The 26,324-nt window shown below is 43.0% G+C and overlaps 1 protein-coding gene across 2 annotated transcripts; it reads left to right on the forward strand.

Annotated features, from left to right (window-relative positions):
• Positions 1–4,528: 4,528 nt before the first annotated feature.
• MAPK13 (mitogen-activated protein kinase 13) lies at positions 4,529–26,009 on the forward strand. Of its 2 annotated transcripts, XM_001378710.4 has the most exons (12): positions 4,530–4,843; positions 7,683–7,812; positions 8,551–8,609; positions 16,207–16,315; positions 16,603–16,632; positions 20,107–20,154; positions 20,782–20,896; positions 23,820–23,891; positions 24,031–24,110; positions 24,828–24,906; positions 25,057–25,233; positions 25,796–26,009. In XM_001378710.4, the coding sequence occupies exons 1-12, from the start codon at positions 4,725–4,727 to the stop codon at positions 25,876–25,878; spliced, it is 1,101 nt and encodes a 366-aa protein (XP_001378747.2). In that variant the 5' UTR covers positions 4,530–4,724; the 3' UTR covers positions 25,879–26,009. The 2 variants fall into 2 exon arrangements, with proteins under 2 accessions (XP_007483833.1, XP_001378747.2); XM_007483771.2 differs by lacking the exons at positions 7,683–7,812; positions 8,551–8,609 and having other exon boundaries at positions 4,529–4,843.
• Positions 26,010–26,324: the final 315 nt, after the last annotated feature.

Genomic DNA, 26,324 nt, shown 5'->3' on the forward strand with positions numbered 1-26,324 from the left:
TCCTCTTCCCTGACCAGATCATAAGGCCTCCTGGAGAAAGCCAGTATGGGTGAGGTTACTTGCAAAAGGACAGGACATTTTAGAAATGCAGGTTTTGCTCTGGCCAATGTCTCAAGAGTCAGGGACCCTTAGTCATTTCCTGGCATTGTTGCTTAAGAAGGCGTCTGCTCAAGCTTTGCCACCTAAGATTAAAAGAGTCCGAAGGTCAAGATTCTTAGGGTCTCATCCCAGGTGTGCCCAGGTTTCCTTCCTGACCCTGAGCACCACTCAGTATCAATGACCATGTGTGGAGCACAGTGCTAGGCACTGGGGCAAATGCAGATGGAGAGAATATCCAATTTTGGCCAATGACCTCATTTTGCAGAGAAGAATAAATGAAGCCTAGAAAAGACTTTGCCAAAACCAAGTGGGAATTAAATAGCTAACTATCAGAATCGGATCCATTTTCTTGAAGTCTGGGACAGGTTCTTCAGTCTCTAGACCAGGAGTTTTTAAAACTTTTTAAATATCACAGACCCTTTTGGCAATCTGATACAGCCCATGGGATCCTTCTCAGAATAATGTTTGTTTTTTTAAACCCTTACCTTCCATCTTAGAATCAAAACTGTGTACTGGTTCTAAAGCAGAAGAACAATAAGGACCAGGCAATGGGGGTTAAGTGTTTACCCAGGGTTACCCAGCTAGGAAGTGTCTGAGGCCAGATTTGAAACCTGGATTTCCCATTTCTTGCCCAGGGTCACACAGCTAGTGAGTGCCTGAGACCAAATTTGAATCCAGGAACTCCAGGCTCGAGGTCTGGCTCTCAAATCACTGGGCCACCTAGCTGCCCCCTCAGAATAATGTTTTTAAATGCATATAATAAAATAATATAGAATTACAAGGAAAGGAATTATATTGAAATAAATATGTAATTTTTCCCATCCAAATTCCTGAACCCCCTAAAATCTGTCCATGGACCCCAAGTGAAGGACCCTTGCTCTAGAACTTCATGATCTAGCCATATCATTTTACAGATGAGAAGACCAAGCCTTAGAGTGGTAAAATAACTTGTTCACCCTCATGTAACTGGAACTACACCCCAGGTAGCCTAACCATTGAATTCCTTTGGTCCAGCCAGACATGATTTCATCAGGAAAGGATGCTCTCAATGAGTAAATTCCATCTACCAGAGCAGATTTCCAATTATTCTGTCCCTTAAAGGCATCTAGGAGATGCAGTGGATAGAGCACTAGGCTTGGAGAAAGACCTGAGTTCAAATTTGGCCTCAGACAACTTACTGTATGACCCTGGACAAGTCACTTTACCTTGTTTGCTTCAATTTCCCCATCTGTAAAAATGAACTGGAGAAGGAAATGGCAAACCACTCCAGTATCTTTGCCAAAAAAAACTTTAAATGAGGTCATGAAGAGTCAGACACAACTGAAATGACTAAACAACAACATAGTCATAGAGTGCTAGAGCTGAGGCACAAAGAAATTAAATGACTTTAGTAGGATCACACAGCCAGTTTATCAGGACTTGAAGCCTAAAAGTTCTCTGGATTGAGATTGTTCATTTATGTCTCAGTGGTTTCTCTTCTTCTGATTTTAAGTGATGTGGTATAGGTGGAAGCACACTGGATTTGATGACTAGGTTTTGAGTCCTGAGCTCAACTTGTCTTTGGACAAATAACTTCTTTAAGCCTCAGTTTTCTTTTCTATAAAATGGAAATAAAAATACTTGTACCTCTGAAGTGGGATTGTGGGGATCAAATGAGATAAAAGAGGGACCAGCTAGGTAGCACAGTGGATAGAGCACCAGGTTTGGAGTCCCAAGGACCTGGCTTAAAATCTGGCCTCAAACATTTCCTAGCCATGTGTCCCTAGACGAATCACTTAACCATTGCCTCGCCCTTACCACTCTTCTGCCTTGGAACTAATACTTAGTATTGATTCCAAGATAGAAAGTAAGAGCACCCCCCCCCCCAAGGCTTCCAGAGAAGATAATTTTCCCATATTGGGTGGAATGGTGAATAAGTTTCTCCCCAATCTGTCTTAGAGTTGTTACTAGGTCAGAAAGTAAGGTCAAAACACCTTTTTTTTAAAAAATGGGATAAAAGACATGAAAGCCTTTGTCAACAGTAGAGTGCTAATTTTTACAGCTCATTTTTTCAGATGAGGAAATTGAGACAAAAAGCATGATTTACTTGCCCAGGGTCACAACAACTAGTAAGTATCTGAGGCTGATTTGAACTCGGATGTAAAGTAATTCTTTTTTTGAAAAGCTCTTCCTCCTTTCCTCCCACAATTCTGGATGCTAAAGGACCCTAGGACCTGTGCTCTCTCTATTCTTTAGGGAAATGAAGAAGCAACCATAGTATTTTCTCAGGAAGCCCTGGGACACTTGATCAGAGACTCCCAGAATCTGAAAGTTGGAGGGAACCTTAGCTGTCATCAAGAGAAGCAGCAACATAGAATGACAGCACTCGGTGGACACAGTCAGAATTGGGTTCAAACAAACAGAATTGGGATTTCCTAGGTATATGACTCTGGAAAATCATAATCTCTCTGCAACTGTTTCCTTCTCTATAGAATGGGAGTCATTTGGATTCCATGGCCTCTATGATCCCTTCCAGCTCTAAATCTATGATCCAGTGTTGTTGTTCAGTCATTTCCATCTTATCTGACTCTTAGTGACCCCATTTAGGGTTTTCTTGGCTAAGATAGTGGAGTGGTTTGCCATTTCCTTCTCCAGCTTATTTTATGGGTGAGAAAACTGAGGCAAACATAGTTTAGTGACTTTGCCAGGATCATCATAGCTAGTATGTTTCTGAGGCCAAGTTTGCATTTGATTTGTCAAGTCTTTCTTCTTGACTCCAAGATAGGTGCTCTAGCCATTGGACCACCTACCTACAATCTACTCCAACCTCTCCCCCTAACCCAGGAATTCTCTGGAAAACATTCCTGAGGAGCTAGTCATTCAACCTTGCTGAAGCATTTCCTTATTCAAGCAACCCATTCCATTGCATTGGATGGCTCTAATTGTCTGGAAGTTCTTCCTTCCATTGAATCATCTGCCTCTGACTTCCACTCATTGCTCAGGGTTTTGCCCTCTGCAGCCACACAGAATGACTGTGCTCCCTCTTTTCAATGACAGCCTTTTGAAATATTTGAAGACAGGGACCCTATTCCTCCTTCCTTCTTCCCCAGCCTCCCACTGTCTTTAAATTTTTTTTATTTTTATTGTCATGCAAAACACACTTCCATATTGGTCACTGTTGTAAGAACAAACTCAAATAAGCAAAATGTCTGAATAAAACCATAACTACACTGATGGGAAAGACAACAGTTCTTTCTCTGGAGGTGGAGAGTCTTCATCTTGAGTCTTTCAGAATTGTTCCAGATCGGTCCATTGCTGAGAGTAGCCATGTTTTCACAGATAAACATCATCCAATATTGCTGTTATTGTGTACAGTGTTCTCCCAGTTCTGCTTATTTCACTTCACATCAGTTCATGTAGGTCTTTCAGCTTTCTGAAATCATCCTGTTCATCATTCATTATAGCATAATAGTATTCCATCACTAAAATATGCCACACTTTTGTTCAGCCATTCCCCAATTGATGGACATACCCTCAGTTTTCTATTCTTTGCCACCACAAAAAGACCAGCTAAAAAGTATTTTTGTACAAATAGGTCTTTTCCCCTTCTTTTATGATCTCTTTGGGATACAGATTCAGTCTCACTGTCTCTTTTAAAGGCTAAACTCCATTTGCTTTGCCTATTCCTTTTATGGCTTCCAGACTCTACCCACCTTGACCTTTCCTCTTGTCTCCCACAAAAGCATACTTCCAAGAAGTGGTTAGGTAGGACAGAGAATAGAGCTCCAAGCCTGGTGTTGGGAGGTTCTGGGTTCAAATCTTGCCTCAGACACTTCCTAGCTTTGTGACCCTGGGCAAATCACTTAACCCTAGTCCTTCTTCAGGCTTGGAATCAGAAGGTAAGAATTTTTAAAACAAAACAAAACAAAAAAGCACCCACTTCACCTGCCCTATCTTTGGAATCTGTCATCCCTGACCTCCCAGGACTGTGTATCCATGATTTGGAAGAGTTTTTGTTGCTTCCCTTCCCTGGCACCCAGTTGCTAACACACAAGGTCTCCATGTCTTTAACAGCTATCTTTGAAGACGGTGTCCCAGGAAGATAATCGTGCAAAAGGATGGGAGAAAAAGCGCTGCTTGTGGTACTTCCTAGAAAGTTTCTCTCCTCTCCTCTCTTCTCTCTCATCCCCTCCCCTCTCCTATCTTTTCTTCTTTCCTCTTTGTGCCTCAGTTTCATTACCTGTAAAATGAGAGTTTTTCTTGGGAAAGGAACCAAGGAGAAGGCGACCCTCCCCCCACGCGCAGTGGCAGGCTCTCACCTCCCAGGGCTGGAAGGAGTCGGCCCAGCCAGCTAAGGTGAGAAGGGAAGAGGAGGAGGAGCCTCCCCACCGCCCGCAGTGCCTGGGGCCTCGGGCGGGGCCCGCACTGCCTCCCTCACCTGGGCGAGCCAGGAAGGTGAGCAGTTGCAACCTGACACCTGGCCCCGTGAGCGCGGGGGCGGACTGGGAAACAGAGCAGCAAGGTGGCCTCCCAGGGCCGCGCCCCTTGGGCCTGGGGCTCACAGGGCGAAGCGCGCTTTCCACGCGATTCACTGCGCGCTGGTCGGGGCGCACGGACAGTCTGGCGGCCCAGACACTGAGCCAGTGATGAGCTTCATCCGGAAAAGGGGCTTCTACAAGCAAGAAGTGAACAAGACGGCCTGGGAGCTGCCCAAGACCTATGTGACCCTGACCCACGTGGGCAACGGGGCCTATGGCGCTGTGTGGTGAGCCCGGGACACCCCACCCCCCTCAAATCCTTAGATAGAGGTCGGCCTGGGACGAAGGCTGAGGGCCCCGAGGATTGATTTGAGCGGTATAGGCCAAAGCCACTTGGGCATGTGTTCCCCCGTCTCCCCGGAGGTTTTCCGAGTGGGTGTAGGGATCACACTTTTCATGCCCCTTGAGGCATCCTCCCTCCTCTCCCTGACTCCTCCAGAGTCACTGACAAGGTGCCTACGGGGCACCCCAAGCACAAGAGCTCCCTGACCAATTTTGGCACAGAGCTTCCCCATCATCTTCCCTCAACCCAGTCTTTGATCTGCCATGGGGCCATTGTAACCCTGATGGAACTCCCAGCATCCCTAGCTGGTGGGAAATCCAGCAATGGGGTTAAAGAGGACAGTAAGAAAGAATAGATTTACCGATGCAATATTTGAGCTACAAGAACAGGGGACCTTGGAAATCACCTAGAACAGTCTCCTCATTCTACAAAGGAAAGCTGAAGTAATTTCTCTGAGGTCACATGGTACAAAGTAGGGCGAGCTCGATCATATCATATCATAGATCAGAAAAACTGAGCTAGAAGGGACCTTGGGATGCTGTCTGGTTTAAATCCTTTAGTTTATAGATAAGGAAACTGAGGCCCAAGGAGGTTAAATTACTTGGCCAAGGTCTCAGGCATAGTATATGTGTCAAAGGCAGAATTTGAACCCAAGTCCTCTGATTCCAAGCCAGTGTTCTTAGTCTTGTATGTACCACACAGCAGAGCAGAAAATCAAACCCAAGTCTTCTGATGACAGATATAATGTTGGGTCACCGCATTTAGCTGCTTCCAATTATTTATGCTGCTTCTTGCATACAGAGTTCTTTCACATACAGTTAACTTTTTTTCTTAAACCTCTTACCTCTTAGAATCAATGCTGTGTATTTGTTCCAAGGCAGAAGAAGGTAAGGGGAGTTAAGTGACTTGCTCAGAATCACACAGCTAGATAGTGTCTGAAAATAGATTTGAACCCAGGACCTCCTATCTCTAGACCTGGCTCACAATCCACTGAGCCACCTAATTGCCCCCTACAATTATCTTTTTTGAACCTCACAACAATCCTATGAGGTCAATAGAGCAGCTATTTTGCAGACAGAAACGGAGGCTTGCTTCCCCAAGACATCTGCACAGGTTGCCTTGTGGTTCTTCATCTGTGTGGATGGAGGCTAACCCTATGCACAACTAGATGTCTTTGTCCCTGACTCTCATTGGCAGCTGTTTGGGATTTTTTCTTCTTCCAGTCCCTGCCTGTCTTGGCCAGGGTTTGCTCTTCCCACGCTGGTCTTTCTAGATTTACCTTGCAAAGGGGAAACACAGGCAGGCAGGCAGGTGGAGGCTGGTTCCCCAAATTTGCTTTGCCACTCCCCCCCAAAACAGGATTAGGAGGAGCTAAACTGGAAAAGAGTCATCAAAAATTAAAGGTGTGTGTGTGTGTGTGTGTGTGTGTGTGTGTGTGTGTGTGTAAAGGAGTCAGAAATTGAAGAGGTATTTATGTGTGTGTATATGTGTATAAAGAAATTAAATCAGAAATTAAAGGGGGAGCAACTATATGGGTTAGTGAATTGAGAATCAGGCCTAGAAATAGGGGGTCCTGGGTTCAAATTTGACCTCGGATACTTCCTAGCTGTATGACCTTAGGCAACTCACTTAACCTCTTTACCTAGTTTTTGCTGCGCTTCTGTCTTAGAATCAATATTGTTTCTAAGACAGAAGGTAAGGGTATTAAAAAAAAAAACTAAAGGGGTATGGAGGGGGGAAGCAGCTAGGTGGCTCATTGGTCTGAGAGCCAGATCTAGAGTTGGGGGGTCCAGGGTTCAAATTTGGCTTCAGATACTTCCCTGGGCAAGTCACTTAACACTGATTGACTAGCCTTTACCCCTTCTGTCTTTTAAGACAGAAGGTAAGGGTTTAAAAAAAAACCAGTGAATTCGTTTTCCAATTTTCCCACATCCCTTCTGATATTGATCATTTTCCTTTTCTATCATATTAGCCAAACTGATAGGTGTGTACCTCAGAATTGTTTTAATTTGAATTTCTCTAATCCATAATGATTTAGGACATTTTCTCATATGACTATGGATAGTTTTGATTTTTGTATTTGTTTATATCCTTTGGCCATTTATCAATTGGAGAATGATTTGTATTCTTTTTATTTTTATTTATTTATTTAGAAGATTTTTCTGTGGTTATAAGATTCATGCTCTTTCCCTCTTCTCTTCCCTCCCCCCTCCCTCAGCTGACAAGCAATTCCAGATATACCATTGTTCAAAATCTATTTCCATATTATTCATATTTGTAGTAGAGTTCTCTTTTAAAGCCAAAACCCCAAATCATATCCGCATTGACCCATGTGATTAAGTAGTTGTTTTTCTTCTGTGTTCTACTCCCACAGTTCTTTCTCTAGGTATGAATAGCGTTCTTTCTCATAAGTCCCCCAGGATTGTCCTGGATCACTGCATTGCTATCAGGAGCAAAGTACATTACATTCAAGTATACCACAGTGTTTCAGTTTCTATGTACAATGTTCTCTTGGTTCTGCTCCTTTCACTCCACATCAGTTCATGGAGATATTTCCAATTCATATAGAAATCCTCCAGTTCAGAATGATTTATATTCTTTATAATTTGAGTCAATTCTCTGTATATTTTGATCAGTATACAGTATTGATTCTAAAACAGAAGGTGGGGGTTTAAAAAATTAAAAAGAAATTAAAGGCGAGTATGTGGAGTATCTGTTGCAAATAGTAAGGGCTACCTGAACTGCCACCTCCCAACCGGCCCTGTCTCCTGTGGTTCCTACAGTTCAGCCATCGATAAGAAATCAGGAGAGAAGGTGGCAATCAAGAAACTGAGCCGACCTTTCCAGTCAGAGATCTTCGCCAAGAGGGCCTATCGAGAGTTGATGCTATTGAAACATATGCAGCATGAGAATGTATGTATGCAGAAAGGCTCAATGGGGAACTTGGAAGGGTGGGAGATCAGGAAGCAGTGGTTCAAATGCCTAAAATCAAGAGCCATGGACCTAAGTGTGGAACCTCAGAGATCACTTTTCCAGTCCTTTTATTTTGTAGAAGACATAACTAAAGCCCCTAGAGCTAAAGTGATTTGCTCCCAACAAGTCACTGGCCAAGTCAAGATTAGAACCTGTATCCTGCCTCCCAGACTCATGTTCCTTCCATATGTGGTGATGGGCAAGGGAAACTGGACTGTGACTATAGCATTCTTTTCTTCTACTTGGCATGGCCCTCGATCATCTGGGAGGATGGGCAATAGGAATAAAGCCTCATAACTTCATAACTTGGGGGCAGCTAAGTGGCTTAGTGGATTGAGAGCCAAGTCCAGAGATGGGTCCTGGGTTTAAGTCTGGTCTCAGACATTTCCTAGCTGGGTAAGTCTGGGCAAATCATCAACCCCCATTGCCTAGCCCTTCCTGCTCTTTTGTCTTGGAAACAACGCACAGTTTGGATTCTAAGTCAAAAAGTAAGGGCTTAAGAAAACAAAACAACCCTTCATAACTCTGATTTAACCCCAGGATCCATTGTAAGGAAGTTGGGGGGAGGTGATTTGAGGTGACCTGTACTTGGGGCAGACCCTGAATGTAACTGCCCAGCAGATGACCAGAAGCCAAGCCAGGTAAAGTCCCCCTCTGATCTATTGATTCCTTCTCCAGGTTATTGGACTGTTGGATGTTTTCACTTCTGCTACATCTCTGCACAACTTCCATGATTTGTGAGTCTGTGGTATTTATCAATATCATTTCCCATTCAGCTGAAATAATGATCCTGGGCTTGGGGGAGCATCCTGTCCTTGGCATGTGCCTTGCTGCTGCCCATTTAGCCTCTCTGGACTTGTTCTATAGGAACCTCCCACTGCCTGGCATAGTACACTGCACAGAGGTTACTCTCCTGGGCACTGGGGAAGATAGAAATATGGGGCAGTCCCTGTCTTCAGTGGGCTTACAGTCTAGAAGGAGATGATGAGATAGAGCACAGATGAATCTTCATTCATTCTTTCATTCACTCAAGAAATACTTATTGGATACCTAGTATAGGCAAGGAGTTGTATCAAATATTATAGGGGATACAATGATGAATAAGACATGATTCCTACCCCCATGGAGCCTACAGTCTCAGAGGAAGATAAGAAAATGCACATAAATAAGGTAGAACATAGGAATATACTATATATTAGATACTCTGAGTTGGAAAGGACACTGGACAGCTTCTCATCCAATCTCAGCCTGCTCAAAAAAACTTGTAAACTGGGAGCAGCTGGGTGGCTCAGTGGATTGAAAGCCAGTCTTAGAGATAAGAGGTCCTGGGTTCAAATCTGGCCTCAAATACATCCAATTTGTGTGACCCTAGACAAGTCACTTAACCCCCAGTGCCTAGCCCTTCCTGCTCTTCTGCCCTGGAATCAATATACAGAAGTGATTCTAAGACAGAAGGTAAAGGTTTAAAAATATCTGTAAATTGTAATTATCCATCATTTGGTCTTCAAGTGAAGGCCTCCATTGAGGGGGAAACAAAGCAGAGCATTGCACTCTTGGGTAGTTCTAATTGTTAGGAAATTTTTCTTGACATCAAAATTAAATTTACTTCTTTGCAGGAGTATATGGAGTGTTTTACTGTTTTTTAGTTTCAGTTTTTTAGTGGAAAAATCTTTCCTGTTACTTCTCTCCCTCTCTCCATCCTCTGAATGAACATAAATAGTACTTTCTTTCTTTTTTTTTAAACCCTTACCTTCTATCTTAGAATTGATACCAAGTATTGGTTCCAAGGCAGAAAAGCAGAAAGGGCTAGGCAATTGAGGTTAAGTGATTAGCCAGGGTCATACAACTAGGAAGTGTCTGAGGCTAGATCTGAACCCAGGACCTCCCATATCTAGGCCTGGCTCTCTAGCCAATGAGACATATACCTGCCCCATAGATAGCTCTTTCTAGCTATCTTAGAAGATTTTCATATTCTCTCTTGTATTATGATTTATCGTGTACATGTTAGATTATAACTGTGTGAAGGCAAAAGCCATGCCTCCTATTGTATTTTATATAGGACCTTGCCTAGGGAAGGTGCCCAATAAATATTGGACAAATGAATGAAAGAATGAATATTCTTGAGACTTATAGAATAAAATAGAAATTGATTTTAATGTTATCACCTAGACCTGTTTCATAGCACTGTGACACTGAAAAAAATGTTAAGGCATCGATTAGTCTCTTTCCTTCCCTTAAAGCAGGACTCTCCCCAGTCTCCTTTTAAATTCATTCAATAAGTATTTATTAAGTTCTTACCAGATGCCAGACATTGGCACTGGGGATATAAAAGTTAAAAAAAAAATGTTTTTTAAATCCTTCCCTCAAGTTGCTAATAATCCACTATTGTATCTCCCTTGACAATCCATTGCAATTTCTCCTAACTCACTATTGGGAAATTCTTCCTCCTGTCTCATGTGAATAATAACTACCACTTATATAGCACGCCATGAGGTTTGTAAAGTGTTTGTAATCATCCTTGGAAGTAAGTGCTTGCTGCTATTATTATTACTATTACCATTTTAGAGCTCCAAGAAGCTGAGGCTCAGTTTAGAAAATGATAGTGTGTTTTTGTTGCTATTCAATCATTTTCAATTGTATCCGACTCTTCGTGATCCCATTTGGCATCTTTTTGGCAAAGATACTAGAGGGATTTGTGTGTCCTTCTCCAGCTCATTTTTTTACAGATGAGGAAACTGAGGCTAACAGGGTTAAGTGACTTGTCCAGGATCATATAGCTAGTAAATGTCTGAGGCATACAAGGAGCAAATATTCTAGCAGATCAGGCCTGTGGAACCCAGTGGATGAGGAAAGTAAAGAGAGTGTCTTTCAGGATAGGAAGGAGCCAGCAGGGTAAGGATTAAAGGACAGAGTTTGTAGCTGTGCCTACCTGGGCTGTCATCAGGGTGCAATTGCTTAATGTAGTAATCCGACCACACAAATGACTCAAAATACTTACTGGGATGCATGTGGTTTTTTATCGTTTTCTCTAGCATTTTTGATGTTAGCTCAGATGTCTATCTGTGTATCATGTGGTTGCTTCACCAAATTGCTGAAGTGGCAAACATCAGTAAGGAGGTAGACCATAGACTAGATTATAGTGTGTGAGAACTGGAAGGGGCCTTAGAGACCATTAAGTCCAACCCCCTTACTTTCCAGATAGGAAGACTGAGACCCACAGGTGGGAAGGCAACATGTCCACAGGAATTTCTTATTATTTCTTAATTTTATTGTATATCATTTGTTTATATATACATATATGTGTGTGTAATATATGTATTTTATAATTATACAGAGTTCCAAACACTGTGCTATGTTCTGGAGATGTAAAGGAAGTCTAAAACAATTCCTGTCCTCAAAAAGCTCCCAGTCTAACAAGAGAGATAATATGCAAATGACTGTGTACAGAGCTGTTAGGTGGCCCAGTGGATAGAGAACCAGACCTGGAGATGGGAGGTCCTGGGTTCAGATTTAGCTTCAGACATTTCCAGACTTCAGATACTTTCAGAGACTCAACCCCCATCGCTTAGCCCTTACCACTCTTCTGCCTTAAAACCAGTAGAATTGATTCTAAGTATTCTAAGACAGAAGGTATGGATTTTTAAAAATGACCATGTCCAAAGCAAATATAGAATAAACTGGAATTAGTCTCAGAGGAAAAGCACAAGGGATAGTAGGGAAAAGACTTCTTTCACAGGTAGTATGGAAGCCAAGCCAAGACAGGAACCACCATGTCCTGATTCTTCCACCAGTAGTTTTTGGATTCTTCCTCTCTCCTTTCCTCCCTCCTTCCTTCTCTTCTTTTCTTCCTTCCTCTCTTCCTCTTTTCTCTTTTGCTCCCTCATTCCCTCTTTCCAGAAACATGTGAAGCCTAGTAGCAGTATGAAATATATAGCAGTTGAGGACAAGAAATGTCACAAGGCAGTCAGTATATGATTAATCGCCAAATGAGTGGTACTTGTAAGAAGTATTAGAGGCATTCAGAGAGAACTAGAGACCTAGGCATACGAAGGCTTCACGGACAAGGAATTTGAGCTGAGGTTTGAAAGATGAGTAGAATCTGGATAGGCAAGACAAAGGCAAGGTTTTCTTTTCACCACTAAACTTCTCATCTGAGTAATCTCCATTTGTTACTTCCATTTTCTCACCAGCCTCCCTCCTTAACTCTGCCTTCCTTCCCCATTTTACTCCACCATTGCTGTGTAGGCTGTGGCTCAGCAGTTAGAGCACTGGACCTTGAGTCAGAAATACCTAAGATCAAATTCAGCCTCAGACATTTCCTAGCTGTATGACCTTGGGCAAATAACTTAACCTAGGGGACAACTAGGTGGCTCAGCAGTTAGAGCACTGGACCTTGAGTCAGAAATACCTGAGATCAAATTCAGCCTCAGACATTTCCTATCTGTATGACCTTGGGCAAGTCACTTAACCTACGGGACAGCCAGGTGGCTCACTGGACCTTGAGTCAGAAATACTTGAGTTCAAAATCAGATTTTGCCTAGCTGTGTGACCTTGGGCAAATCATTCAACCTCTGATTTCCTGACAGAAGGATCCACTGGAGAAGGAAATGGCAAATAATTCCAGTATCCTTGCCAAGAAATCCCCATAGATAGCAATGGTCCACAGGGTCACAAACTTGGACACAAAGCAAGGGCTTTCACTTTTGACACAATTGGGTGGTTTTTTCTCAATCTCCATTCCCTGTAACCTATCTGTAGCATTTTATACTGTTATCCATAAGCAACTGGGGATGGCGTAAAGGCTGAAACTATATAATGTGACTCCATTTGGGTTTTTCTTGGCAGAGATACTGGAGTGGTTTTGCTATTTCCTTCTCCAGTTCATTTTACAGATGAGTAAACTGAGGCCAACAGGGCTAAGTGACTTTCCCAGGGTCACACAGCTAGTAATTATCTCAGGCATACAAGGAGCAAAACATTCTAGCAGCTTAGCCCAGTGGAATCTGATGGAGGAATGTGCCAACTCAGGATGAAGAAAGTAAAAAGAGTGTCTTGGAGGAAAGGAAGGAGCCAGCAGTACTGAGATGGTCTGGGCAAGGGATTGAAGGACATATTGACATATTTGTTGTAGCTCTATAAACAGACTATATAACACACTTAGAGTCAGGAACACTTGATCTCATTCTTCCTCAGGCACTTGCTAACTGTAACTCTGGGCAAATCACGTAACCTGTCTGCCTCAATTTTTTTCCCTATAAAATGGAGATAATAATAGCAATTATCCTACAGGGTTTGTTGTGAGGATCAAATGAGATGTGCAAAGTGCTTTGCAAACCATGAAACCTTTCTTAATGCTGCTGTCAAGATTTTTCACCAGTTCAGGGAAATTCTCTCCCCCCTGGTTGCTTTGACACTCTCTGGCCTGATTCTCTACAAGCATACTCAGGCTGCTCTTTCTCTGTCCTTCTCTGACTCCACTCTTCCTTCTACCTTCTACATGTTGGCCCACCCCCAAGGGGCTGCCCTTCAGACAGGGCTCTTGTCACTGCCTCTTTTGGCAACGCCTGTGCTAACTGTTTCCACATTCCTCTGCCTGAACACAAAAACACCTTGAGCTACTGGCTTGTTGACTTCTTTGGTGCTTAGGCAGGTCCCATCTTAAAACTTAGAGGACCTGAAGATAACTAGGTGATTCAGTGGATTGAGATGGGAAGTCCTGGGTTCAAATGTGGCCTTCCTAGCTGTGTAACCCTGGGCAAATCATTTATAACTCCTGTTGCCCAACCCTTAATGCTCTTCTGCCTTGAAACTGATACTTAGTATTGATGCTAAAACAGAAGGTAAGGACTTATTTTTTTTTAAAGCCTTGGGAACTTGGATACGCCAGAATTTTTAAAGCTTCCCCCTCCATTGGAAACTGTGGAAAGGCAGACTCTCTATTAACAGGTTCTTGGTTCAGATGTGGTCCCTTTGTAACTGTGCCCACACCCTGCATTTTCCAGACACTTGGGAGCTCATTGGCAACAGTCCACAGAGCCATACTGCCAGCTTGCCCACAGAGCTTACTTACTATTTCCTGCAACAGCCCTGAGAAAGAAGCTGTTGTATTTGCTCTTTTCAGCACTCTTACCTACCCTACTTCTTTCTCAGTTCCTAGTAAAAAAGTAAAAAATGGCTTGACCACTTCTTGCCTCCTTACCACCCTGCCACCGCCCCAACCCAGCACCTGTGTACTGTTTCCTCTCTTTAAGACCAGACCTTCCGTTGGTGGCTCTGTAGGGGGGAAGAGGGGAGGAAGAGGGTGTGGCCACATTTTGGACAAAAAGAGAAGGAAACCATTGCAGTTGTACCTGACACATAGTTTGGTTCAGTATGTGGAAAGATAAGGAAAACAGTAATAAAACAAGATCATTGGCAGAAGCTCAAAATCTCAGTTGCAGAAGCCTGATCCCTCTGTCTTCCCCAATGCTGGGGGCAGTGCTGGGCACCAGGCCTTTCCACAGAGTTTCCATTGGATGGAGAGACTTTAAAAAGTTTCAATTGCAAAAGTGAATAATATGGAAATAGGATTTAAGTGATAATATATGTAGAACCCAGTGGAGTTGCTTGTCAACTCTGGGACAGGGAAAGGAAAAGGGGAGGGAAACAATAAGAGTCGTTTATGTAACCATGGGAAAAACATTTTTAATAAAATATTTTTAAAAGGAAAAAAAAGTCAATCTTCTTCAAGTTCCTCCTATGTTTTGAGTGATGAACAGGCTCAGCACCCATGAAACCAGCAGCTCAGCTTCTTAAGGTGTTTAGTCAGAAAAATGTGGACACATAATTAGCATGGGGTTTGCCAAAGGAAACAGGCTAACATAATGGGCTATAAAGGACAACCAACTTGGGCAACTAGGTGGCTCAGAGGATTGAGAGCCAGGTTCAGAGATGGGGTGAAGACAAGGGATCACTTTCTAGCTATGTGGCCCGGGGCAAGTCACTTAACCCCAATTGCCTGGCCCTGGATTCTTAGGATGGATTCTAAGACAGAAGGTAAGGGTTAAAAGAGAGAGAGAGAGAGAGAGAGAGAGAGAGAGAGAGAGAGAGAGAGAGAGAGAGAGAGAGAGAGAGAGAGAGAGAGAGAGAGAGAGAGAGAGAGTGTGTGTGTACATGGTCTAGTTCTGGAACTTGAAAATCTTTCCAGCCATTTAGAGCCTTCTAGCTGGGGCTTAGGCTAGGCTGAGCCCCACACATAGACCTAACCTTAGAGTAGCAGGGCAGGAAGTTTAAAATAGAGATCCACGTTTCTAACCATGACATTCCTAAGCTTCTCTTTTCATACCAAGTGGCAACCAGGAATGGGATTGGATGCCACTGGCCTAGCTGTGAATTCGTAAGCCCCCAGAAGGGAATTGACTGGCCCAAGGTCCCCCCAGGAAGTAAAGCAGCAGATTTGAGATTTGAACCCAGGTCCTCTGATGGGCAAAGGCCAACTTCTTCCACCACTGTGGGGCAGTAGCTCATCTCTGATTGCTTTAAATTCAAAAGGAATCTGACCTAGCAGGCTGGTGATCAGGTTGCTTGCTGGGATAGTATTTCTGTTCTGGGTAAGTCTTGCCCACTTTCTGCTTTTTTACCTTGCTCAGTCCTTTCAGAAGCTGTTCTTGATTTCCAAAAATATCCCTCTTCCCTTCTTAGAAAGCATCCCTTGTTTAAAAAAAAAAAAAGATTTTAATAAGAAAGAGAAGGAAAACAGTTTGGCAAAAGCCAATTAATATGGCACTGGTGTCTGGCAGCCTGTATACCACTTCCCTAGTCTCCCACCTCTGGGAGGGATGGAAAGAGGGGCATTTTCTTAGTGTTTTTCTTGGAACACATGGCAATGGGGCAAGGAGAGGTGGGGAGAAACATGGAAAAATCCAGTCCCTATTTGATTTTGTCCCATTCAAAAACCTGTTGAGAGCAGCTAAGTGGATCCATGGATTAAGAGCCAAGCCTAGAGATGAGACATTTCCTAGCTGTGTGACCCTGGGCAAGTCACTTAGCCCTCATTATCTAGCCCTTACTGCTCCTTCTGCTTTGGAACCAATACACAGTGTTGATTATGACTCAAGGTAAAGGCTTAAAAGAAAATCTATCAGTTAACACTGAGCTCTGCTGATCTCTGGTGGGGCTATAGCAGTTAGGCTGAGAGGCAGGGGTCCTGATGTTGTGTCTCTGGTCATTTCAAAGGAAAGATGATGGGGTTCTCATTTACATGCATTGATGATTGCCCTAAAGCCCCATTCTGTGTCCCTTGTAGGCAGAGGCTGGTGCTACAGTTGGATTCATTCTGAAGCCTTTGTTTTTCAGCTATCTGGTGATGCCATTCATGCAGACAGATCTCCAAAAGATCATGGGCATGGAATTCAGTGAGGATAAGATCCAGTACCTTGTCTATCAAATGCTGAAAGGGCTCAAGGTGAATGAGGGCCGACTTAGAAGGAGGTAGAGGAGGTTTAGGGGCCAAGATGTTTTCTGGCAGCCCATGGGCAGGGGGGAGGTTGCAATGCACAGTGGGCTATGTGAGCTGCCGAGAGGTGATCCCAGGTTGGTGTCATTCCCTCCCACCCAGCTGTGGTGCCATAAAATAAAAAGGGTCAAACCTTCCCATTTTGGCAGAGTGCCTTTGGTCCAATGACCCATGCAGGACCATTAGGTGGACAAGATACAGCACATTAAGTCATTCGTCTCTTTTTCTCCTTCTAGTATATCCATTCTGCTGGGGTCGTCCACAGGGTGAGTGCCACCACTGGTGTTTTCTTTCCTACCCCCCGAGGTCTCTTTGCCATTTCTGATATTCTTAAGACATCAGGTAATGAGAAGCTGGAGCCAGCCCATGAAGGAAGTGAGAAAGAAGAGAAAGATCTCCAGAAAGGCTGGGAATGTGGGTTTGTCCAAGACCTCATAACAGAAACAGAAAGGAACCAGAATTACTGTGACTATGACTGAAGCCTCCTGGGTTTGGAACCATCGTATCCTGGAAAGAACATTGATTCTGGAGCCTAAGGGCCTGAATTCAAATCCCACCTCTGATATTTCTAGCTACATATTACTGGACAAATAAGGGCATTGGACTAGATTTCTTCAGCTGTGTGGTGCAGTGGGTAGAGCTGATTCCAGGTCAGGAAGACCTATGGTCAAATTTGACCTTAGATACTAGCTGTGTGACCCTGGGCAAGATACCTAACCTTATTTGCCTCAGTTTCCTCGAGTATCAAAAGAGGATAATAATAGCACCTACTTTCCAAGTTGTTGTGAAGATCAGGTGAAATATAATTTGTAACGGTCTGAGCACAGTGCCTGGCACAGAGTAGGTGCTTAATAAGTCTTTCCTTCCTTCTCTCCTTCCCTGGGTTATGATTCTACAGTTTGATAACCCTGGTACCAAGGCATCTAGATCATATAGTCGCTAGTGTAAGGAACTTGAAATTAGAAATGAATTTTAAAAAGCATTTATGAAGTGTTTGTAATATGCTGGGCAATATTTTAAGTCTGGGGGTACAACTATGAGTACAACAGCCTCTGTCCTCAAAGAGCCTACATTCTAATGGGAGAAAACAGAATAAAAAGAGGGAAATACCAAGGCAAAGGCTTGGTTTAGAGATGGCCTGGAAGTGATGACCTGGTTCTGGGCCAGACAACTAAAAAACTATTAGAACCCCGGATCCCAGAACAGAGTCTGGCTTCTAGTAGGATGGGGATGAGGTGGATGGCTAGCTCACAGCTTCCATACTTGGGAATTGACTGGAAAGTAAGTCAATAACCCTAATTCTGGGCAACAACATAAGACAAAAACTTACCCATGAGAGAGCCTAAATTTAAGGGACAGCAAGCAAGGTGGTTCAGGGGATAGAATGGCAGGCCTGGAATCAGGAGGATCTGGACTAAATTCTGACCTCATATACTTCTAGGCGTGTGGCCCTGGGCAAGTCACCTTACCCTCATTGCTTAGCCCTTACCTCCCTTCCGTCTTGGAACTGGTACTTAGTATTGCTTCTAAGACAGAAGGTGAGGGTCTAAAACAAAAGACCTTGTTTGACTCTTGCTTCATTTTTTTTTTATTATTATGCCTTACCAATAAATTTATTATTAACTCATTTAATTTAAAAATAAACATTTGATTTAATTAAAATTTTAATAAATATAAATAATTAAACAACTTGTTTATTTAGTTGCTCTATTATGAATTAATAATATGATTATACTTATTAGCTGTACAGTTCCGTGGGAGGCACTTAGTTGCTTTCAGCCTCAATATCCTTATTTATAAAGTTGGGATAATGATAGCAGTGCCCTCATAGAGTCATAAAGGTCAAATGAGGTAACATTTGCAGAGCACTTTGCAAACGTTAAGAGCTCTGTAAATGCTAGTTATTATTATTGTATCTGATTTATGGCATCAGTCACTGACCTATACCCAAGAGCATGTTGTTATTAAAACAAACAGGTACTATGCTTTGGAAAGTCTCAGAAAAAAAATAGACTTTTTAAAGGCTAAAAAAGGTACCATAGAGGGGGTAGCTGGGTGGCTCAGTGGATTGAGAGCCAGGCCTAGAGACAGGAGGTCCTGGGTTCAAATCTGGCCTCAGACACTTCCTAGCTGGGTGACCCTGGGCAAGTCACGTAACCCCCATTTCCTCACCCTTACTGCTCTTCTGCCTTGGAACCAATACCCAGTATTGATTATAAAACAGAAGGTAATGGTTAAAAAAAATTAAAAACAAGGAAGCAAAAGCTCAGTAACTTATTCCCAGTCACAGCTGATAGGTGTTCAAGCCAGGATTGGAGCCTAACGTTTTCCTTAGCTTAGTAAAAACTTCATTTCCACTTTTTTATCCTCACTGTTTACAAATGCCCTGAATCTCTGTGTATCATCTGATTCACTCCAATATTCAGTGGGTAAGAATGTGAAATGAAGGGGGAAAATATTCCCTTGAGTTAAAGAAGCGGTTAGCAAGGTGAGCTGGGTGGTACACTGGATAGACTACCCAGCTTGCAGTCAGGCAGACTGATCTTCCTGAGTAAAGATCTGGCTTCAGACTCTTACTAGCTGTGTGACCCTGGGTAGGTCACTTAACTTCCTTTGCCTCAGTTTCCTCATCTGTAAAATGGCAAATTGCCCCAGGATCTTTGCAAAGAAAACCCCAACAGGGTCATGAAGAGTCAGATTCAACTGAAACAACTGAACAACAACAATAATGAGGTAAAAAGTCTTCTTTGGACACTGCTCAGGTGTCTTGGCATGAAATCTAAGAGGCAGTGGGAGTACTGAGAGCTCTAGCCATTTCCAGGCTGCTTGTAGAACGATCTTAACCAGCCCTACAAGAAGGAAGGTTTTTCATTATTTCAGCAGAATGATTTCAGTGGTTAGGGATTTGGTAGAGGAGATTCACACCCAGGAACAGTTGTACTGTGTCTTCTGAGGTTCTCCCCCATCCCCACCCCAATATATCTGTAGCTTATGAGGAACCAAGAGATGGAAAATTGTCTAAGGGGAGAGATGGAAGCCCTAGGATTGGCAACCGGGTATGTTCAAACCAATGAAGTCTTGACTTGTAAGAAGATGTAAGAATGCCCTTTTGTCCTTCCCTGACACAGGTAGGGGATATAGGTGGTATCTGACCCTTCCTGAACCCAGATGTTGGAGTGGTTTGCCATTATATTCTCCAGCTCATTTTACAGGTGAAGAAACTGAGGCAAACAGGGTTAAGTGACTTGCCCCAGGTCACACAGCTAGTGATTTGCCATTTCCTTCTCCAGCTCATTTTATAGATGGGAAAACTGAGGCAAATAGGATGAAGTGACTTGCCCAGGGACACACAACTAGTAGTTTTCCATTTCCTTCTCCAGCTCATTTGACAAATGAGGACACTGAGGCAAACAGGGTGAAGTGACTTAGAGTCACCCAGCTAGGAAATGTCTGAGGCTGGATTTGACCTCAGGAAGATGAGTCTCCCTGACCCCAGGCTCTACTATACTACTTGACTTCCCTTCCCTGTAATGTCAGATTTGGTTGATGCATTAGTTTTGTTGACTGTTTTTCCTCTCCTTTTTTTGTTATAAGGCTTGTCTCTCTAGGTGGGAAAAAGAGGGAGGAGAAACTGGGACATAATGGCGATAGAAAAACAAACTATACCAATAATTTTTTTTATTTTTATTTTTTAAAAGTGAACTCAGTCTCAGGGTTTGACCTATTTTCATCCAATGTAGGATTTGAAACCAGGAAACTTGGCTGTGAATGAAGACTGTGAATTAAAGGTGAGTTTAGAAGGGCCTGGACAGAAGGGCAGCTGGATGGTTCAGTGATTAGAGAGCCAGGCCTAGAGATGGGAGGTCCTGGGTTCAAATTTGACTTCAGACACTTCCTAGCTGTATGACCCTGGATGAGTCACTGAACTCTGCCTAACCTTTGCTCCCCCTGTTTTATTTTTATTTTTATTTATTTATTTTTAAATTTTATTTTGTCAATTCCTCCCCCTGTTTTAGAGTTGTTATTAAGACACAAAGTAAGGTTTATTAAAATATATATAAAAAATAAAGGAGTAGCTAGGTGGTATAGAGCACCAGGTCTGGAGTCAGGAGGACCTTGGTCCAAATCTGGCTTCAGATACTCCCTAACTATGGACCTTGGGCAAGTCACTTCATCCCCATCACCTAGTCCTTGCCCTCCTGTCTTAGAGTTGTGACTAAGATAGAAAGTAAGGATTTTTTTAAAAGGGGAGGGTGTATTAAATGTGGGGACAGCTACTCAATTGGACCAGAAGTGATGGTGCCACCTGAGTGGGAGGTGCAAGAGAACTAAAGTAGGGGAGAGCCTCTGTCTAGGTTGGGTTTGCCATGGCTCTCCTCAGTGGCAGTTCTTCTTCCTTTGCCATTGAACTCTAGATCCTAGATTTCGGGCTGGCCAGGCACACGGATGCTGAGATGACGGGCTACGTGGTGACTCGTTGGTACCGGGCTCCAGAAGTCATTCTCAGCTGGATGCACTATAATCAGACTGGTCAGTCCCAGCGCTGCCCCCCGAAGTAGGGGGGTACAGATGGATGGAGAGAGGGCTGGAGGGGAGCCAGGGTGGCCGGAACCAGACTCCTTTCACTCTGGGTAGCGTTTGAGCTTGATAGAGCCTTCGTGTAGCTCTAACTATCATTGTTATTATTATTACTACTACTACTATTATTTATTGCTACTGCTATTATTGCTATTACTATTGTTGCTGAGGTTAGTATTACTATTATTACTGTTACTATTATTATTACTATTTCTACTATGATTATTATTCCTATTCCTACTACAACTATTATTGTCATTTCTATTGTTTCTACTGCTATTATTATTGCTATTATGTTACTATGACTATTATTACTACTATTATTATTATTACTGTAATTATTACTATTGTTACAATTGCTGCTACTATCAGTCAAGAAAGTTATTTATTTATTTGTTTATTTTAATCCTTATCTTCTGCTTTAAAATTCATTCTAAGAATCACATTTGAACCCAGGACCTCCCATCTCTGGGCCTGGCTCTCTATCCACTGAGCCACCCAGCTGCCCCCCATCCTGTGTATCTTTTGTTTGAACATAGCTGTTTGCATCTTGTTTTCCCCCATTTGATTGTGAATACCTCAAGGGTAGTGAGTCACTTTGCCTCTTTTTGTAACCCCAACATTTAGTGCAGTATATAGCATGTAGAAAGTGCATAATAAATGCTTATTGATGTAAGTAGCACAGTGGATAGAGTGCCAGGCATGGAGATGGGAGGACCCAGGTTCAAATCCAGCCATAGATACTTAGGAACTGCATGACCTTTGATGAGTTATTTAACTTCAGTCACATTTTCCTCAACTGTAAAATGGGAATAATAACTGCATCTACCTCAAAAAGTTGTTGTGGGTGGCCTCAGGCACTTCCTAGCTGTGGGACCCTGGGCAAGTCACTTGACCCCCATTGCCCAGCCCTTACCTCTCTTCTGCCTTAGAACCAATACACAGTATTGATTCTAAGACAAAAGGTGATTTAAAAAAATATGCAGGACAAATAAGAAACAATTAACAAAGAGAAGGCATGAGATTTAAAGGGGATCCATAAAGCCTTCTTGAAGAATCTAGAACTGACAGGTTCTAGGTGGCACAGTGGAAAATGAGCCAAGACTGGATTTAGAAAGACATGCTCCTGAGTTCAAATTTGACCTCAAATACTTAACTAGCTGTATAAGCCTGGGCAAGTCACTTCACCCTGTTGTCCTCAATTTCCTATCTGTAAAGCAAGCTAGAGAAGGAAATGGCAAACCACTCTAGGATCTTTGCCAAGAAAACACCCCAAAAAAGGGATCACAGAAAATCAGACATAACTGAAACAATTGAACAACAATGTCTTTAACCCCAGATCCAGCACTCCAAGTCTAGTAAATAAAAGAGACAATCAAGTTGATTTTTCTAGTTTCCATCCTAAAATAAGGTGGTTTGTTGGCTCCATGACCTGGCCTAATGGGGATGGCACAGGATTTTGAGACAAATCCTGGCTCTGTGGCTCCATACATCTGCCATCTTGGATAAGTCGTGTCTTCTCTTGAGACCTCTATTTCATTATTCATCCAAATGGGACAGGTCAGACTTAGACCATCTCTGGGAAGGTCCCTTCCCAGCTCCATATTATGATCCTATAAATGAGAGCACATCATGGGAGGTTCCCAGAGGACTTTGAGCTGTAGTGACTTCACTGGAATGAGTGTGTAGCCTCCCAGGGTAACTATTTTGAAGAGGTTAGTCCTCATCTGCCCATGCAAGTTATAGGTTTTTGTTGGATGTTTTAAGTGCTATAAATATCCAATCCAAGAAATATTTATTCAATATTATTAAACCACTCTGTGCCAGGTACCATGCTAAGTGCTAGGGATACAATTAATAAACTGCACACTTTATTGTAATGAATTAATAAAAAGAAAGATAGTTCCTACCCTCAAGGAGCTTATAATCTAACGGGGAGAGATAAACCACAAAATAAGGTAGGAAGTGGGGAATAGTTTCAAACCAAACAGAAGAACAGCAGATGCAAAGTAAGCCCCAAAGTTAAGTTTCTGCCCTCCATAAAAGAAGGCATTGGGAGAAGTATTGTACTCCCCCTTACAGTCCTCCAATTACATTCATTTACTAATACTCCCTTACACTCCCCCCTTCCTATTCTATAGGGAGCCTTCCCTTTTAATAAAGACTTTTTATAAATTAAGACCAAAACAACAATTTAGAAAAACCTGCTTGTATAAAGGCTTGTTCTTGGAAAACAGCAAAGTGTGGCAAAGAAGGATGGATTTATAATGAGGAGATCTGAATTTTTTTCTGAACGCAGTTATTTTTTTTTACTAGTTGTGTGACCGAGAGGAAATAACTTATCTTGGAGACTCAGTTTCCTCATCTGAAAATTAGGAATAATACCTGCGCTAATTCCCTAGAGGTAGAGTGAGCAATGTGTTTTGCAGCCTTAAGAGCCCTATATGGGGGAAGCTACAGGTAGTTCAGTGGAGAGAGATCGAGGCCTGGAGTTCGGAGGACTTGGGTTCAAATGTGACCTCAGGTACTTTGTAGTTGTATGACTGGGCAAGTCACTTAACCTAGTCCTTATTTCCCTTTTTTCTTGGAACAGATACTTAGTATTGATTCTAAAACAGAAGGTAAGGGGGGGAAGAAAAAAAAGAGTCCTGTATGAGTCATATAACATTCATGCTCATCCTTTTATTTCTGTTTTATTTGACCAGTTGGACTCTTAAATTCCTTGAAAGCAATGACATTTCTGCCTTCCCAGAACCCCACAGCGAGTTTCTGTTGATTTTTCTATTAGCATTTTCATGGCCAGACCCAATTGTATTCTCTGATTTTCCTCCATTGCTCCCTCTTGCTCAATCCCTTTTCCATGTCCTATCCACAGTGGACATCTGGTCTGTTGGCTGCATCATGGCGGAGATGTTGACTGGGAAAACTCTGTTCAAAGGGAAAGACTGTATCCTTTTCTTGTATAGGCTACTTTCCTGACTGGAATCTAAGTCCTCCTGTAAATGGGTGGGAGGGCTGGGAAGGGACCAGATATTTCTTCTCTAAATTACTTAGGACAAAATATGAACCTTAACTCAACTGGACAGACTTGGACCAACTGACCCAGATCCTGAAAGTGACTGGGGTTCCTGGAGCTGATTTTGTACAGAAGCTACAGGACAAAGCAGTAAGGGATAAGCTGGGGCTTGATTTGGGAAGTAGTCAAATAGAAAACCGGGTGGCATGGTGAATAAGTATCTCTCCAAAATCTGCTGCCTTTGTTTTGAGCTCTCTGGTTATAAAAGCAAAAGAAGGGGCCAGCTAGGTGACTCAGTGGATGAACAGCCAGGACTGGAGTCAGGAGGACCTGGTTCAGATCTGGCCTGACACTGACCCTGGGCGAGTCATTTACCCCCATTACCTAGCCTTAATCCTAAAACAGAAGAATGTGAGGTTTAAAAAAATGCCAAAAGAAGATGATTGCCGGTAACTGGGTCTGCTTGGACCTTCTCGCTACTGCCCACCTCCAAGTTTGTCTACATCAATCACTTGTGATGATCCTGGTTTATTCTCACCTCTGTGCCATGTATTTTAATATTTGGAAAATGAAGAAAGGGAGATCATTAATTGATATTAAGGTCAACGTGAGCCTTAGAGAATTTGAAGTTTAATAATTCAGGACAGAAAGCTGGGCATCATGCATTGAATGCTAGACTTGGATTCAGATATATGTAATTCATATCCTATCTCAAATAATTAAATTACTAGCTTTGTGGCCCCGGGCAAATCACTCCAGATTCAGTCTGGGTCTGTTCCCTTATCTCTGAAACCTTGACTCTAAGGCCCCTTCCAACTCTAGACCTATGATTATAAGTTCTAAGCTCTCTGTTTTGCTCTCTTTCAGGCCAAATCCTATATCCAGTCCCTGCCTCAGAGTCCCAAGAAGGATTTCTCACAACTTTTCCCTCGTGCCAGCCCCCAGGGTGAGACTTGCTATTGACCCTCAAGCCCTCTCTGGCACTTGACCCCAAGACACAGGCAGCTCCTTTCACTCTGGAACCCTGGGGAGGCTATGGGGTGGAGACTTAGGGGAGCATAGGCTGGTGGGTCTCACAGGTTCTGCTTTTCTGCAGCAATAGACCTATTAGAGAAGATGCTTGAGCTGGATGTGGACATACGCTTGACTGCCACGCAGGCTCTTGCCCATCCCTTCTTTGACCAGTTCCGAGACCCAGAAGAGGAAACAGTAGCCCAACAGCCTTTTGATGATTCCATGGAACATGAGAAGCTCAAAGTGGATGAATGGAAGAGTAAGAGCAAAAGCTAAGGGTAGGGGAGAGGGGAGGGAAAAGAAGCCAGGTGATAATTGACACTGGCCCCCTTCCTTCTGTCTCTGAAATCAGCTTCCTTCAATAACTTACGGGTTTGGGCTAGTTGGATAGCTCAGTGGATTGAGAGCCAGAGATAGGAGGTCCTTTGTTCAAATCTGTCCCCAGACACTTCCTAGCTGTGCAAACCTGAGCAAATCACTTAACTCGAATTCCCTAGCCCTTATCGCTCTTCTGCCTTGAAACCAATACTTAGTATCAATTCTAAGACAGAAGGTAAGGATTTTTTAAAAAAATAACCCATGGGTTCCCACACCCCATCACTGATCTCTTTCTTGCCCTTTCTCCTTCTACTTCCTAGTCTTGCCTCCATAATCTGTCCTTTTGGGTACCTAACTCACTGCCTTGTTTTACTGGCAGACTTTCCATCCCTTCCTTACTTACCCATTTGCCCCTTTGGGCACAGCCTCCCGGTTCCCATTCATGGCTTGATGGCCTTTCTCCTCTTAATGCCCATTTCAGATGGCTTATCTCCTTTTCCCAGGTCACATCTACAAAGAGGTTTCAAACTTCAGTCCTGTTGCACGGAAGGATTCCAGGAGAAGGAGTGTCATGAAACTACAATAACAAGTTTAGCTCATCCTGGGTTGAGTGAATGCTTGCAGGACAAGATGGCGCCACCTCAGGAGATATCCCTGCGACAGTTATTTATTAGCACCCAATAAAATGGAATCTGTAATTTGATGCCAAGATCAAAATAGAGGACACCAAGACTCTTATTTTCTTGGGGAGGGAACAGTGCCCACCTGGTGTGCAGACCTGTTGACTTGATGGCTCTTTTCATTTGTATTTTGCAAACAAAAAAATGATACTATTGTGTGGACCACAGGTCACCCAGCCAAGATGATGTTTGCAGCAGAATTGAAAGTTTCAGAGAAAACCACAGTTGATGCAAGAGCCAGAAAGATGAAGCATTAAGGCTGTTTGGGGATGGTAGTGGTGGTGGGTAAATGAGACATTGAAACCCGATTTTTCAGAAGAGTATTGAGCCTCTGGGCAAATAAAGGCAACAT

The sequence above is a fragment of the Monodelphis domestica genome, chromosome 2, assembly GCF_027887165.1.
Source record: "Monodelphis domestica isolate mMonDom1 chromosome 2, mMonDom1.pri, whole genome shotgun sequence".
NCBI lineage: Eukaryota > Metazoa > Chordata > Mammalia > Didelphimorphia > Didelphidae > Monodelphis > Monodelphis domestica.